A 16,865-nucleotide genomic window follows, 5' to 3' on the forward strand; every position below is an offset into this window, starting at 1 on the left:
TACCCTTGCAACTTACAATATATTACACAAATGTCATTACCTTTATATCACACATACTAATAATATTATTTTAGTCATTTCTACTTTATTCCTACTAATATTCCAATATAATACTAATATTTCTAAAATTACGTATAAAAAACAAATGAATATTTACTTATGGGACGAAGAGAATATATTTTTTCATAAAAATAACTTAAAATACTAAAATAAATATATTAATAATATTTTTATAATTTTCTATAATCAATAATAAAAATTATAAAAAATTCGAACCTTGAAATAATATAATTGAATATTTTAAAAATACAATATAGTTATATTTTATCTATGAAGAAGAAGAGCCAATACTAATCAGTTTGCGAATTAACTAGTCAAATATCTAATTAAACTAATCAAACTAAAAGGGGCTTCGGATAGCCTGTCCAAAAGCAAACGTTGTCGCCCCTATCTACCACTAGGAAGGAGAAGCGCATGTCTTTTAATTTTATTATTTTTTTTTAATTTATTTTTCTAAAAATTTTAAAAAACTTTTAAAACTTTACATATTGACCCCAAATCCACATTATTCTAATTTCCTCTAAATAGCTATTCTTCCACCGTTCCCTCTGTTCACTAGAGCATCGCCATCCGTGATCGCCGTTCGCCGCCCGCCGTTCAGTCCGTCACCGCCGCCGTCGTCGTCCTTTTTCCTCTCCACCTTTGTTGATTTAGGGCTTCTTTTTATCGTCACTGGTTTCTCTTCTACTGGTACACTTTATTTGTTAGAAATTGGGTTGTTAGTGTTTGAAGAAAAAAACAAGTTCAGTAAGATTTTAGAATTTTTTTGTTCTAATTTTCCGGAGTCTTATTATATTTATTGTTCTTTGTTCTAATTTTCTAGCTTGTTGTTATATATATATATATATTCTGTCCACAGCCCGTCTTTGCTCATTCAGCTCTCTTCCTAGGTGGATAGTGATATTTTGGGTTTTTTTTTTTTTTTTCAATATAATTTTGTTGGATTAATTTCAAGTTTTGTTGTTGTAAATTTTAATGGGTGTTGTTACATGGAGATTTTTTTTCAAGTTTTGGTAGCTATTTGGAATGATGGAAATACATTTGGGGTGTGTTTGTTTGGGGGGTTTGGATTTTGAGTTGGGATTTGAATAGTAAAAATTTTGAATTTGAATAGTTGTATGATGTAATATAAATAGGTGTTGATGTAATATTTTGAATGTAAAATTGATTTTTAGTGTAATATAAAAAATGAAAAATATACGTTGGATTTGATGTTTTTAGGAGAAAATTTTTGGATGAATAGTAGAATTTTGGTAAAATTCGAACAAACCCTTGGAATATTATCTACTGTATGTATTAGCATCATGATTATTGAGTGATTTGTATTTTTTGGTAAATACTTTTACCCATTAATATTTTTGTTTTAACTTCGTATACGGTTAGTTTGCGGATATTGGGGGTGATATATAGTAGTTTGGAATGAAATTTGCTTTATTGTGGAACAAAATTATCTGATGTTCATCCAATTTTTTACTAGAAATTTTGCAACATGAATTATTTTAGGAAGTTACTTGGTTAGATAACTATAATATTTATAAGCTGCTGTAAATATTTCTTATGATGATGTATGACTGCAGTTTCTTTTCTTTTTAAAACATGTTCAGAATGAAATGACTTGCACATTGGATCCAGTCTCTAAAGTCTCCATGGGGTATGACGAGTAGAAGTGGCCTTAGCAACAGTGGAAGCCGATGTCATTTATAATCCTAACATCTTGGCATACAAAACAATACGGTAAGACGTGAAGGATATTGGATTTGAAGCTATGCTCATCAGTGATCACCACTGCCAAAGATTGGTGCAAAATCCATCTTCAAGTCGATTGTGTGAACACGCATAATTCCATGAGAATAATTGAGATCTCCCTTAAAGTATTGTCGTGAAAAAACTATGTCTTTGTATAAATGTGCAGAAGTGGTTCTTTGTTATGTTTTTGTTACAGGTTTAGACTAGATTGTTGTAAAGATTATGAAATTGAAGTAGACTCACAATTATGAGAAATTATTAATGCAATAGAAGTTGGTTCAAATTGTTTTCGGCATTTGTTATTTTATTGGAATGAAAATATTGTTGAAGTTCTCTCTTGTTTTTAAATATCTACAATATCACATAATTGCTAAATAAATAAGCAAGTTCAATCTAAGAGGAAACAAATGCAATTGATTAATTGTTGAAGTAACATATTTGATACAAATGCAAAAAATGATCTTATCTACTGCAACACTACACATTCTGCCATATATATTTTCAACACTTCATATCATGATTAATCAACAATTGAAATGAGTTTGAGAGGATGGGATGATGATGATCCTGGAACTGAAACTGTAAATGAAAATTATGAGATAATCTTGTTGGCCTCTCTTAAACTAAATCCACATCTACAAGGCAAATGCAAATATTATATTTTAGATGCAAAGTACGCGGTTTCCATTAAATTGCAAATTACTACCAAACTACATATCACCCCAAGGTCCACAAATCATGGTACACGAAGTTAAGACAAAAATATTAACTGACATAAGTACTTACCAAAATATACAAATCACCCAATAATTTTAATGCTACTACAAAAGACATTATTTCAAATGCATGTCCATCACTCCAAATTAGATAATTGTGTTCTCCCGAAACATTAGCAATTCCAAGTGGATTACATGGAAAAAACTCAAAACTACGGGATGATTGAACCTGTATAGATGTAAGTGTTAGTACTCGAGTGAAAATACAAAAAATTATTTCATTAGACCACGAGATGTAATATAAAAAATACCTCAAGTAATTCGGTAAAATTTAGAGCATAAGTCGGGTCACCGGAGCATTGAGAATTTATGTTTGCGATTGAATGAAGTTTCTCAATCTATAGTTAAAAATATGATTAGAAATAAAGTACAACTATAAAAATATAAGGTAAAGTAAAAATAAATAATTAAACATGTTGTGAAGCTGTTTGATCTTGCCCCAATGCATTGTCAGGTCCCTCAACATATGTTTTATTTGTGGATAGCTGTGAAAGAAATAATAAAATTATATTATTTACAATAAAAAAAGTAATTAACAAAGCAATAAAATTAATATACTTTTTTATTAAACTAAAAATGCATTTAATTGTATTTCTGTTTATTTTGTTTTTCTTAGAATTTTTTTTCAATTCACTTTTTGGTCTTTTACCGAAACAAATCATTGTTTTGGTCTTTCCTCTTCACGTGTATGTTGCCTTGTTTCCCCACAGTCACTCCAATTCTTAATTAAATTTTTTAACCATTCAAAAAATACTCAAAAAGGATTCTTAGAACTCACATACCCTTTAATGACACAATTAATACTTTCACTACGTTGTATATGAGAATAGAAGAATTGACATTCATATACCAATGCCCATTTCTCTTCTAGTCTAAACAACCTCTTCAACCATTCGTTCTCCATAATGTCATACGCCACCAATATGTCATTCCATTTGTACAAATACTCACTCTCATTTTCACAATCATAAATACATCTCCCAAAATATGTGCAAAATCTTTGTACTTTTCAAAAACCCCCACTCAAATGTATTGCATCATTTTGATAAATATGCCAAATACATAACCTGTGACAAGTTTCGGGCTATCTTCCCGCCAATGCATTCACCGTGATCTTAATACGTCAGAATAGTAATAGGTTTTTTTTTCCACCCATGGTGCTTGCGAATGTATCAAACAACCATTCAAATGATAGAATTGTCTCATCGTATAAAAGTGAAACACTAAATATTATTGTTTGTTTATGATAATTGACACCAACAAAAAAGGCAAAATGACGACTTTCTCTATTCTTTCTATACGTGGTGTCGAAACTCACAACATCTTCAAAATCAACATAATCTGCTTTTATTCTGTTGTCTGTCCAAAAGATATTAGTTATCATGTCATCTTCGCCAACTTGAATAGAATACGAAGAATTCGAGTCTTTACTTTGCATCTTCTGCAAATACTCAAGCTCTCCACTGGTATCACCAACTTTCATATACTTTGTTCTCTTTGAGTGTAAATAATTCTTATAATCTTGCTTAATAAATCCTAGGCTATCTCGGCCTCCGGCTTCTTTAATCATAAGATCATGAGAGAGTTTTGAAGTAAGTCATCTCAATCTCCGTAGCATGAGCCTCGTTTATCTTTCTAAGTGTCCTTAAAAAAAAAAAAAAAACCCACATAACATGTACCTTTTCCGTGACTACAAAGAGAGTGAAGAAGAGATGATGACAACAGAAAAACAAATTTTTTTTTGTTATTGTGAGAATAATAGACAACAATGGATGGGCAACCGCCAGCGACAATGGACGACAATGACAACGGGAAGAAGAAGCAACGAGGACGGAGAAAAGAATTGACAAATCAATTTCTCTAGTCTAAATTAATTTTGTAATGACGGTGATGCCAGGCGTAGCCTTTCTATCGTGTAGACAAGAATGACAGCGTTCGCTTCCGAACAAATGATCCAAAGCCACTAAAAGATAACACTTAATTAAATCAGCTAACTGTTAAAAAAAAAAAAAAAAAAAACGTCAAAGTCCTTCGAACAAACAACACAACACAAATCGTAGAATTTTGTAGTATTCAGAACTACTACTACTACTACAGATTCTACTTTTAAAAACCTCTTCAACATATCCTTCTCAAATCTCAATCTCAATCTCAAAGCCGCCCTCCCCCACCTATAACTGGCAAATCGCCGCCGCTCTCCCTCCCTCCCGCATCTCGACCTCGCAGATCGCCGCTAGTCGCCGGCCGCCTTCCTCACCTCGCAGTCGCGCGTCGCACACTACTATCCGTGTTTCTGCATTTCTTTCTCTCTTCCTCCTAACCGAAACCCTACCCCAAAGTTCATCCTAGTCGAAACCCCACCCCATCCTGGTGTTTTAATTGACAGGTTAGGAGAGGTGAGGAGATGAATGACATGAGGCGGCCTCAACTCCTTTGTACCCGCGGCGCCCGCTGTCTGACCCTCAGCCCCTACATTTTCACTTGTCTACTCTCGGTGAGTTCTCTTCAACTTCCACTGCGCCTCTTTCCCTGTCCCTCCGTATGTCATTCTTTTACAGTTAGTTAGAGTTGTTATTTAGTTTCTACTGTTTTTGTTTCGATTAATTGGTTTAATGTGTTGTCTATGTATTATTGAAGATCTCACAATTTGGCTGGGCATACTATGAATTTATAACTGAAATTAAACATTTTTTCTCTCTGTTTTCTTCTATCTAACCACAATGCGTATTTCATTGCCAACGCTATGGATTGACTCCCTTTGATTGCTGGAATTTTCATCTTTTTGTTTAACGGGCGACTTGAAGTCTCTGTTGTTTATGTATGCAATGTGAAGAAGAGAGGCTTTCATCCCGTCGCCAAAATTGAAAGTTAGTTGAAGCTGGAAAATGATTTGTATTGATGATGGCTGTTGATGATCATTTGTATTTTGGTTAGAAGACAAGCAGCTCAATTTGGCTGCCACCATACTTGGACACCGATAACTTTTGCTCAATGTCAAGTCAGTGCAACATATAACAGTATGATTCGACGTGACTATATTCTTATGTGTTCGATTATTTATAGACCCTTAGCATCCTAGTATGATGCTTAGTGAAGCCTTTTGTGATTGTTGCATCCTATTTTTCTCCAAAAGTTACAACGTAGGAAGAATGTTCCATGTATATATGATATAGATTAATGTTATGATTACCTGGTGTGTCAGTCATTTTCCTTAGCTGCTGCATTCCCATAGCTGTTTGTTCTGTCTCAACATTCTTGGGTGTTTATTACGTAGAACTCTATTAACAAAATAAATCCGTTTTCCCTGTTTCCAGGGCCTACATCATGTTCAGAAAACTGAGGACATTGCTACTAATCTTTTCAAGCTACCAGTAGCACCTCTTCCTTCCTCTTCTTATCTAGTAAAATCTAGTGTGTTTTACACAACATCTTGTCAAGTTATACATGAACAGAAGGAATTAAATTGTAATACAGACAAGGTGAAAGACTCGACTGACATTTTAAGAAATTGGGGTTGTAGTGAGAATGATATATCCAAAATATTTGAGCGACGTCCATCTTTACGCAAGGCAGAGTTTCAGATTCTTCAGTCCAAGCTTGAAATACTTTCTAATTTGGGGATTAAATCTGCGGACCTCGTGAAAATGGTACATTGCCGACCCCGCTTTCTCAACTGTAGAATCAACATTGGTTTAGAAGAGCGCATCAAATATTTTGAAGACCTCTTTGGTTCAAGGGAAGTGTTAATCAAGGCTTTGGTGAGGAATCCTTCTCTACTCACATATGATATTCACAATAAAGTGAAACCTGTCATTGCTATATATGAAACACTGGGTCTTTGCAAAAGTGACTTGATTGCCATGCTTCTATCACGCCCCACTTTGATTCCAAGAACTAATCTGGATGATGAGAAGATTGATTGCATCCGCAAAACGGGGGTCCCAAAGGAGTCAAAGATGTACAAGCATGTAGTTTCTTTGTTTGCCATATCACGCAAAAAGACCATTCAAGAAAAAGTGATGAATTTAGAGAAATATGGGCTGTCAGAGGATGATATATTTGGTCTGGTTGGGCGTTCTCCGATGGTGTTAACGCTATCCATTGATAAAATTCAGAGGAACATGACGTTTATAATGGGCACACTGAGACTACAAGCTTGTGTGGTACTTAGTAACCCATATCTGCTTTACTTCAATTTGGAGACAGTTTTGAAACCACGGTTTCTTGTAGCATGTAAAATAGAGGATATGGGACTCGCTCCTCGGATGAAGGGACCTGAGCTGTTAACAGCATTGAGGATGACTGAGAAGCGGTTTGTATCTATGTATATTAGTTGTCACCCCAAGGATGTGGCCAAAGAGTTGAACACAGTCTATGTAAATGCAAAATGTGTTAGAAGATTGGCAGAGACATCAAAGAGGAGCTTCCGTGGCAGGTTCCCTTTCTGAAGGAATTCTAGAATAGAGCAAATTGTTGTGATGCAGTGTATTGCATGGTGGCCATAAAGTGGCGAGGCTTATCGTGTTAGTGGGGATCAAGTTTTCTTTCATTCCTGTGGATTTTCAATACAAAAGGTACAAGAACCGGGAGCTGCAAAGTAAGGATCTTCTGGACCATCCAAATGTCATGTGTTTAAAGCATTGTTGAAATGTCTCTCTTGTGGGATTTCTTTAGGCACCTGTGCCTACTGCAGATAGAAGTTGTAAGTCAGCTGTCACTACCACTCAGCATTCTCTCAGGGATACTAACAACCTTTCTGAGTACATCATCTGATCTTTCTGATTTTCCGTGTATTGTTGTGTATGTAGACTTATTGGGTCATACTAACTGTGAGTTTTAACTGTATGGTAGGCAGTGGCAGAGTTCCTTTCAAAGCTACAGGAACTGCTGTTGATTGGGTTCAGATGCTGTGGATGAAGGTTTGACTCTTATAAATTTCAGTAAGTGTTTATTTATTTGATTTTTTCCTATTTCAGCTGTTGATTTTTATTCGTAAGAGCAGTAAAATTGGAATTTGAAGTTGGAAGCCATAATCTGTTTCCCATTACATTAACTAAGAAGTGGTCTATCATTTGGCTCAAGATGTTAGGTTAGGATACCACGATTTGATGAGTGCTTTTTTTAAGTCTAGTTTATGTGTATGAGCCTTGGGATTAAGGCTCATGTCTATATATTGTTCCTGTCTGCTTATACCAACCTAGCAGACTAAAGTGCTAAATGATCGGTACTATTATAGACCTGCAAGATATTTCATTTGGATAGAAGTTTTGAAAATTTTGGGGAAAAATTTAAGAATAGTAAACAGTTGGGTATTAATGCGATGTATTGCAAAAGGAAACAAAGTAGTTAATGTGATGTTTCTTAAAAATATTTTGTTGATGAAAGTGTTAAAAAGTTCCAAAAGTGTATGTAAATAGAGCGTAAGATATGCATATGCATTTCCTTGACCAAATCCTCCTAGGCCTTGCATATAGTGAGAATACAGTGATACACATGGGAATAAAATTGATTTAGGGGATACTCAATTCGAATTAGATTCTAACATACTAGTATGCATATGGGGAGCAAGATGACACTTATCAACTTAAATAACACAATATAGGACTCATACTAGAACAACCTAAATTGTTGGAAAAGGCCAACATCTAACTAGTAGTGCCAGCATTCTTGAGAAAATAGTTCTTGACTTGCTTAAGGATGATTCTGATGGCAGTGTCGCTGGAATAAGCAATAACAACATCACCTAAGTTTAGTAAATGTTGTCGAAAGGACTGATATCAATCTACAGGAAACTTACCAAGGGTGTGGTTGTTTTGTGAGATTGTTGAAAAGGAAATTTTTTTATGTGAGGTATAAGGAATTGTGTAGGGAATATATAAATAATGAATGTGAGTAGCGTAGCATATTAATTTTTTTGGGGAAAACGTGCAGAAAAAAACAATAGAAAGAACAAAGCCTAAATTCTCGATATATTAGAAGTTAACATGAGAAAAGCTGAAGAGATACAATCGCTAAAAATCACATGATCCATGACTGCATGATTGCTTGTACATATAATGTTATAGCTGTAAAAATACACTGAATGGGATCAACACACTAATCCTCTACTTTATGCCCTAGGTCAGGACTCAGGAGTCACTTAGTAGTAACACATTGGCAGTTAAATATTGTTCTAATTTGGGATGTACATAAGCGTTTTCAGGTGAAACTTAGAAGAAATTTTGGAGAACTCAGATAATCTTAATTTTGGTACCATGTTATAAAATCATTATCTGTTTTTGTTGTTAAATACATATAGTACTCTATTGATAGAATGAAATTAAGTATGTGCCTAATATTGAAATCAGAATTTTAACATAATTAACTAGAATTACAATCCTATTGATGCTTTAAAAAATAAAAATATTCTGCCTGTAATCTAAAGACTAGGAAATGATTATAATTTCATATTGAAATACAAAAGATTAAAATTTTTCCTTGAATCTTTTGCTTTCTGAACAGCCTGGACTGGATTCAGTTGGGATCTTTGCCATTTCACAGAGCTGTAGTGAAGTGGCAACCAAGGTTGCGGTGTTGTTAGTTTAGAACCTACAATGGCGAGAAAGCAGGTAGGGGTTCAATTAATGATACCATTAATTTGGAACCTAAATTTTATCATATCAAATCACTATTTAAACCAAAATCCAAACTCAAAACTCAAATCAAAACCTTAAAGGAACCCAATCCTGTCTTGGTTTTGTGACTGTTGTACCTTGGAAGTGTTCACTATATTCCCGGCTGGAAATAGAGGGACCATCGAGCTCTCGTTTATAGATGAACTTTTCATTTCTAGTCTGCATCCCACATATTCATCAGTGCATGATGTATCTGAAATTTGTGGACTATAAGATACAAAGCACACTGGAGAAGGGCAGTTCTGTGACATCCATATGTTCAACCATTTCTTGTTCATTTACTGGATTACTCAAGATGCATTTTGGCCGCCATCCGACTTGTTAAGTGCCAGTGTGGTTTCATATTTCTTGTTTAATCTATGAAGGTATGCCAAAATCACTTTTTGGTTCTGGGGTTGGGTCGAACACATCTGTACTATACCAGTTTCTTGTATATCATAGTAATGTTTCCATAATTAATGTCAAGCGTTCTTCAGTTTTTGCATGTTTCACGAAGCTTTTGGGGAAAGTTGGAAAGGGAAAACTAGTCAGAACTCGAGGTATGAACTGATTTATATATATATGTATATATATGATGATGAAATACAAAGTTATTTTAGTTTTGAATGAAGAATTCTTTGTGAACACATGAAGAATATTCTTTTATGCCAATTAATTGGGATGAATGAAGCAAAAAATAATTCCCCTGCCGGCAAACATAGTGCCCTTTGTTTTGGGCACGAAAATTTAGGTAGTATAGATTAGTTATTTAATAATTAAAAAAAAATTTAAAATATATTCCTTCTGTCCCATGTATTATGGGTCTATTACTGTAGATACGAGAATTTAGGTAAAGTGTGATTAATAAGTAATTAAGAAATGTATTAGTAAAAATAATTATTGTATAATAAAAATAATTGTGGATTAAGATTAAGATAACTAAATAGTTTAATTAAGATTAAAAAAATTATAAAATTTAAAATTTAAAATGAGATTAAAATGTATAATTATATTTCCAAAAAAGGAATGGACAAATTATGTGGGACGGAGGGAATATAACATTATATCTCAATAAAATATATACAATATGAATATATTTCATAGAGAATAAAATTTTATATAATATAAATAAATAAATAATATCATTATTATAAATTTGTTTTATAAAAAATAGAGAGTTTTAAAAATAAATAACAATATTTGTTAATTGAGGAGAGAAAAGAAATAAAGAGATTTTGAATAGGATGTACGTATAAGATATTAGAAGTTTAATTAAATTGATTTATATTTATTAAGTGTGTTTTGTTGGATTTGGGATCAAATATGTGTATCGAATATGTTGTTAAAGTCATTATTTTATTCAGTCTTATTATTTAAGTGATCTAATTAATATAATTAATTATTGACTGATAGGTTTGATTGTTATGGAATGAAAGTGCAGCTACCCGTATAATATTATTATTTTGGTGACGTGACAAATTAATAATATTAATTAAGGGCATAATTGTAATTGCAATTATGTTTGCCCTATTATAAATAGGCTAGGGTTAGGTCCCCATGATCAGCACGCCGTAAAAGAGATCTAATTCTCCCTGCAGTTTCTGCTCCTCACCCGTCAAGGACAGAATAGAAGCCGGCTCTCTGATCTTGGAAGACCAAACCTTTAATCACCCAAGATTTGTATATGGCTTCATCAGGTACGCTTCCGCTTTAAGGATCGGGCATCTAATATTCAACAACTGGTATCAGAGCCATGTTGCCCGTATTTGGTATTGATTCTGTATGGATTTTCGAGATTACCATCTCGAGGGGGGTGTCAAGTATTCCACATTGGATGTAATGTTAGGATTCCCCTACTTTATAAGGGGTAAAGGGCTACTCCACTTACAACAAATTGGTTTTAATTGTTGGAAGTACATAAAAGGCATGCTGTGTGTGCATACGTGTTTATGTCTATATATTTACATGGTTATGAGTCTTGAAAGTACAAATATTTATTTAATTATTAATTTTCATATTTAGCATGTTATAAAGACTTGCAATTTGGCAACATGTGTATATATAATATGATGTATGTGTGCATACGTGTTCAAACACAATTAATCATGCAATCTTGATTAGACATCTCGGTTATTTATTTAATTTTATTTTGTGGAATAGAATATATTGAAAGCATGTATGTATATATATTGTAATGTTTCCTCATAATATGCCTCCGTACATGCATGTCTGGACATTCATTAATTCATTTATTTATTGATTTATTTATGCATTGAATACATGTCATGAATTCATGTTTATTTGTTTATAAATATATCATCAATATTTTGGAATATATTATTTATGAAATTGATGTATGCATCTTCAGAAATTAATTTTGCTTATATTGCAAATATTTCAATTTTCAGAATTGGAAACTCATTAATAATGCTTGCTGCGTTTTGACGGTGAAAATCTAGTATTTGAAGTTGCCAAAGTAACCTCTCTTATATGAAATTTTTTCTTGATAACGTAAGTGTTTATATGTTTATTTTAATTCATGTGATTATTCTTCGGCCCAAAGGCAGTCGATAATTGACAGAATGAAATATACATCTGCGATAATATGTATGGGACAATTATATAGATTTAACTTATGTGAATAGTAAATCAGTCCAAAGATTGGTTACTGTTTGACATTACCTTATTGTCCGTATATGATTATTGCAACAAGATGACTGCTTGCAGTTAATGGCATTGATCCAAAGATTAAACATTAATGTTGCGTTTAGTGTCTTGAGATGGGATTGCATTATTTTATTTTGAGTTTCATTATGCTACTTGAGTACTTATGTGTATATTAATTCCTTGTTATCTTCAGGATCGAATCTTTTGGTATCTTCTAACTATTCAGTCCCAATACTGTCTGGGGACAACTATCAGCACTGGAAAGAATCAATATTGATTCATTTGGGCTGTATGGATCTAGACTTGGCATTAAGGATAGACCAACCCCCTTCTCCTACGGAAGAAAGCACTGCAGATGAAAAGCAGTTGTTTGAGAAGTGGGATAGGTCTGATCGCCTTAGTCTAATGATCATAAAGAAAAGCATTCCAGAAATCTTTAGGGGCACGATATCTGATGATATCATTACTGCTAATGATTTCCTTGTCGAAATTGAGAAACGCTTTACCAAAAGCGATAAGGCGGAAATGAGTACTTTTCTGAAGAGTCTCATTACCATGAGGTATAGCGGCAAAGGAAACATAAGGGAATACATCCTGAACATGTCTAATACTGCTTCTAAGTTGAGAGCACTTAAGTTAGACCTTTCAGAGGACATGTTAGTCCTATTGGTTTTGCTCTCACTTCCTACTCAATACGATCAGTTTAAAGTCAGTTACAACTGTCAAAAGGAGAAGTGGACTCTTAATGAGCTCATCTCTCACTGTGTTGAGGAAGAAGAAAGGATGAAGCGTAATAAGACTGAAGAGGTACATGTGGTGGATACCTCAAAGGATGCAGGCGGCAAGAAGAGAAAATATAAGGCCGTTAAGGTTGAGACTGCTAAGGCTCATGTTCCAGCTCCAGCTCCTCGGGCTCGTCCTGAAAAGACTTGCTTTTTTTGCAAGAAACCTGGACATGAGAAGAAGAATTGTACTAAGTTTCACGATTGGCGCGTGAAGAAGGGGTTGCCTGAGCTACCGAAACCCAACTGATGCTGAAAGACGCATTTACTTTGGAAATGGGGACTCAGTAGAGGTGGAAGCCGTGGGCATTTTCAAGCTGTTATTGAGTACTGGACATTTTCTTGAATTGCAAGACACTTTTATTATACCGTCATTTAGACGGAATTTGGTTTCTGTTTCTTATTTGGACAAATTCGGTTATCATTGTTCTTTTGGAAACAATAAAGTTGAGTTGTCTTTTAATTCATGTTTGGTTGGTTTTGGTACTTTTATGGTGAATGACAGTTTATATATGCTCGATATTTTGGTTTCCTATAATGAGGCACTTAATATGGAATCAAAAGGTACTAAGCGAAAATTTCATGACTCTAGTTTATTGTGGCACAAACGTTTAGGTCATATTTCAAGAAACAGAGTTGAAAGACTCATTAAGGATGGAATCCTTAATTCCATAAATTTTTCAGACTTTGACGTTTGTGTCGATTGCATTAAGGGTAAACAAACCAAGGTTAAAAGGATAGGTGCTTATCGAGCTATGGATGTCTTATAATTGATACATACAGACATTTGTGGGCCTTTTCCCACTCCTTCGTGGAACGGTCAACAATATTTTGTGTCATTCATAGACGATTATTCTCGATATGGTCATCTGTACCTTATTAAGGAAAAATCTGAGGCACTGGACATGTTCAAAGCATTTAAGGCTGAAGTTGAAAATCAACTAAGCAAACGCATTAAGACTGTCAGATCTGACCGTGGAGGAGAATATTATGGCAGAAATGATGGCTCGGGTGAACAACGTCCAGGTCCTTTTGCTGACTTCCTTAAGGAGTGTGGAATCGTCCCTCAATACACCATGCCCGGTTCACCTAGCATGAACGGTGTTGCTGAGAGACGAAACCGCACATTGAAGGATATGGTTCGAAGTATGATTAGTCAATCTACTTTGCCACCATCATTATGGGGAGAAGCATTAAAGACAGCAGTCTACATCCTTAATCGAGTGCCAACTAAGGCGACTGCCAAAACACCCTATGAACTCTGGATTGGGCGCAAGCCTAGCTTAAATCATCTTAGGGTGTGGGGTTGTCCAGCTGAGGCGAAGGCCTATAGACCAAATGAACCAAAGCTAGCACCTCGTACAGTAAGCAGTTATTTTATTGGCTACTCGGAACGGTCAAGGGGGTATAAATTTTATGATCCCACATCAAGAACTATTTTTGAGACGGCTACTGCCAAGTTCTTTGAGGATGTTGAGTTTAGGGGGAGAAATACAGTTTTAGACTTTACCTTTGAGGATCAAGAAATCACTGATGTGATTGATAAAACACCTCATGAGTTAGCAGTCATTCCAGCTCCCATAGAGTTTCAAAGTGCGACTGAGGAACCCGTTCGCATAGAACAGGAACCTATACCTATGGAACAAACTCAACAAACTCAAGAACATACAGTTCAAGAGCCAATGCAATTGCGTAGATCCACTAGAGAACGGAGAAATGCCATTCCAGATGATTATGTGACATTTCTTCAAGAAAATGAGGATAATGATGGCATGACTGAGGATGATCCAATTAATATTTATCATGCCATGAAGGGTCCTTATTCAGATAAATGGATTGATGCGATGCGTGATGAGTACAAGTCAATGCAAGACAATAAAGTTTGGGAACTTGTCCCATTGCCAGAAGGTGCAAAACCCGTAGGTTGCAAATGGATTTTTAAAACCAAACGGGATGCAAATGGTAATGTGGAGAGGTATAAGGCACGTCTTGTAGCTAAAGGCTATACTCAGAAAAAGGGGATTGATTATAAAGAGACTTTCTCTCCGGTTTCTTCGAAGGACTCTTTTAGGACAATCATGGCTCTTGTGGCATACTTTGATTTAGAGCTCCATCAAATGGATGTTAAGACGGCGTTTCTGAATGGTGACATTAATGAAACGATCTATATGGTACAACCAGAAACTTTTGAGATCGGTGATCCAAAGCAAATGGTTTGTAAATTAAGAAAATCCATCTATGGGCTCAAACAAGCGTCTCGACAATGGTATCACAAGTTTCATCAAGTAATTCTCTCATATGGTTTTGAGATGAATGTGGTTGATGACTGTGTTTATCATAAGTTCAGTGGGAGCAAGTTTATTTTCTTGGTTTTGTATGTGGATGACATTTTACTTGCCACAAATAATGTGAGCATGTTGCACGAAACTAAGAAATTTCTCTCGAGTAACTTTGAAATGAAAGATCTTGGTGAAGCATCTTTTGTATTAGGGATCCAAATATATCGTGATAGATCTCGGTGTATTCTCGGATTATCTCAAAAGAGCTATATTGATAAAATACTCGAGCGATTCAGCATGCAGAAATGCAAGCCGGGAGATACCCCTATAGCTAAAGGAGAGAAATTAAGTCTCAGCCAATGCCCTAAAGCAAATCTGGAAATTGAGGAGATGGAAAAAATCCCCTATGCCTCGGCAGTTGGGAGCCTCATGTATGCACAAGTATGTACGCGTCCAGATATTGCGTACATAGTCGGTGTGTTAGGCAGATACCTTAGTAATCCTGGATTGGATCACTGGAAGGCAGCCAAGAGGGTGATGAGATACCTGAAGAGAACCAGTAATCACATGCTCACATATAGGAGGCCAGACCAATTGGAGATCGTTGGATACTCTGACTCCGACTTTGCAGGATGCCAAGATAGTAGGAAATCTACATCTGGCTATGTTTATATGTTGGCTGGTGGGGCCATCGCTTGGCGCAGTGCCAAACAGACACTCGTTACCAGTTCCACGATGGAAGCTGAGTTCGTGGCGTGTTTTGAGGCATCACAACAAGCGATTTGGCTAAAGAACTTTGTCGCTGGGCTGCGAATCATTCCGATGGTTGAAAAACCCATCAAGATTTTCTGCGACAACAATTCAGCCGTTGAATACTCCAACAACAATAGGAGTTCATCCAGGTCAAAACATATTGACATTAAGTTCCTAGTTGTGAAGGAGAGAGTGAAAGATCATCATATCTCGATCGAGCACTTAGGGACGAAATCTATGTTAGCAGACCCCCTAACTAAAGGTGTAACGCCTAAGGTCTTCCATGAGCATACTGCTCATATGGGTGTGTTACAATTTGAGGAAGCTTCACTGTAGTGGGAGTATGCATTTACATTCTTTTGTCCTTCACTTGATATTTGTTTTATACTCTTTTGATCATTATTTCGGTTATGATGTTTTGGACATTATGATTAAGTAATTTACGATCTCATTCAATTTGGACCAGTAGAAAATTGACATATTTAGATCACACTTATGTAATTTTCTCTCTGCACGTTCCATGATTGATCTATGTCATTTGATTACACTGATATTTGTGATTACTGTGAGTTTAGCTGTTGATACGGCGAATGCTTCTTTAGTCCTATATTGTTGTGATTGATGGACCAAATTGTTGCAATCCTTGTTTTATAATGACTGAAAATCGAGCTCATAAGGAACAATATGTTCATTCAGACACATACTAGATCCAGTGGGAGATTGTTGGATTTGGGATCAAATATGTGTATCGAATATGTTGTTAAAGTCATTATTTTATTCAGTCTTATTATTTAAGTGATCTAATTAATATAATTAATTATTGACTGATAGGTTTGATTGTTATGGAATGAAAGTGCAGCTACCCGTATAATATTATTATTTTGGTGACGTGACAAATTAATAATATTAATTAAGGGCATAATTGTAATTGCAATTATGTTTGCCCTATTATAAATAGGCTAGGGTTAGGTCCCCATGATCAGCACGCCGTAAAAGAGATCTAATTCTCCCTGCAGTTTCTGCTCCTCACCCGTCAAGGACAGAATAGAAGCCGGCTCTCTGATCTTGGAAGACCAAACCTTTAATCACCCAAGATTTGTATATGGCTTCATCAGGTACGCTTCCGCTTTAAGGATCGGGCATCTAATA

The 16,865-nt window shown here is 35.1% G+C and overlaps 1 protein-coding gene and 1 long non-coding RNA gene across 12 annotated transcripts; both read left to right on the forward strand.

The window, feature by feature from the left end:
• The first annotated feature begins 460 nt into the window (after positions 1-460).
• On the forward strand, positions 461-2,135 carry LOC127244430 (uncharacterized). The gene is made up of 2 exons (XR_007837193.1): positions 461-750; positions 1,665-2,135. It is a non-coding gene; the product is annotated as an uncharacterized LOC127244430 (long non-coding RNA).
• A 2,512-nt stretch (positions 2,136-4,647) lies between these two features.
• On the forward strand, positions 4,648-16,865 carry LOC127244431 (uncharacterized). 11 transcript variants are annotated; one of them, XM_051264973.1, is made up of 6 exons: positions 4,648-5,076; positions 5,897-7,342; positions 7,434-7,522; positions 9,084-9,621; positions 9,733-9,795; positions 16,733-16,865. In XM_051264973.1, exons 1-2 carry the CDS (start codon positions 4,987-4,989, stop codon positions 7,028-7,030), a joined length of 1,224 nt encoding a protein of 407 aa, XP_051120930.1. In that variant the 5' UTR covers positions 4,648-4,986; the 3' UTR covers positions 7,031-7,342; positions 7,434-7,522; positions 9,084-9,621; positions 9,733-9,795; positions 16,733-16,865. The 11 variants fall into 11 exon arrangements, with proteins under 11 accessions (XP_051120930.1, XP_051120932.1, XP_051120934.1 ...); XM_051264975.1 differs by having other exon boundaries at positions 16,675-16,826; XM_051264977.1 differs by lacking the exon at positions 16,733-16,865 and adding an exon at positions 16,548-16,565.

Source organism: Andrographis paniculata, unplaced genomic scaffold (genome assembly GCF_009805555.1).
Source record: "Andrographis paniculata isolate CXL003 unplaced genomic scaffold, ASM980555v1 Contig9END, whole genome shotgun sequence".
Taxonomy (NCBI): domain Eukaryota; kingdom Viridiplantae; phylum Streptophyta; class Magnoliopsida; order Lamiales; family Acanthaceae; genus Andrographis; species Andrographis paniculata.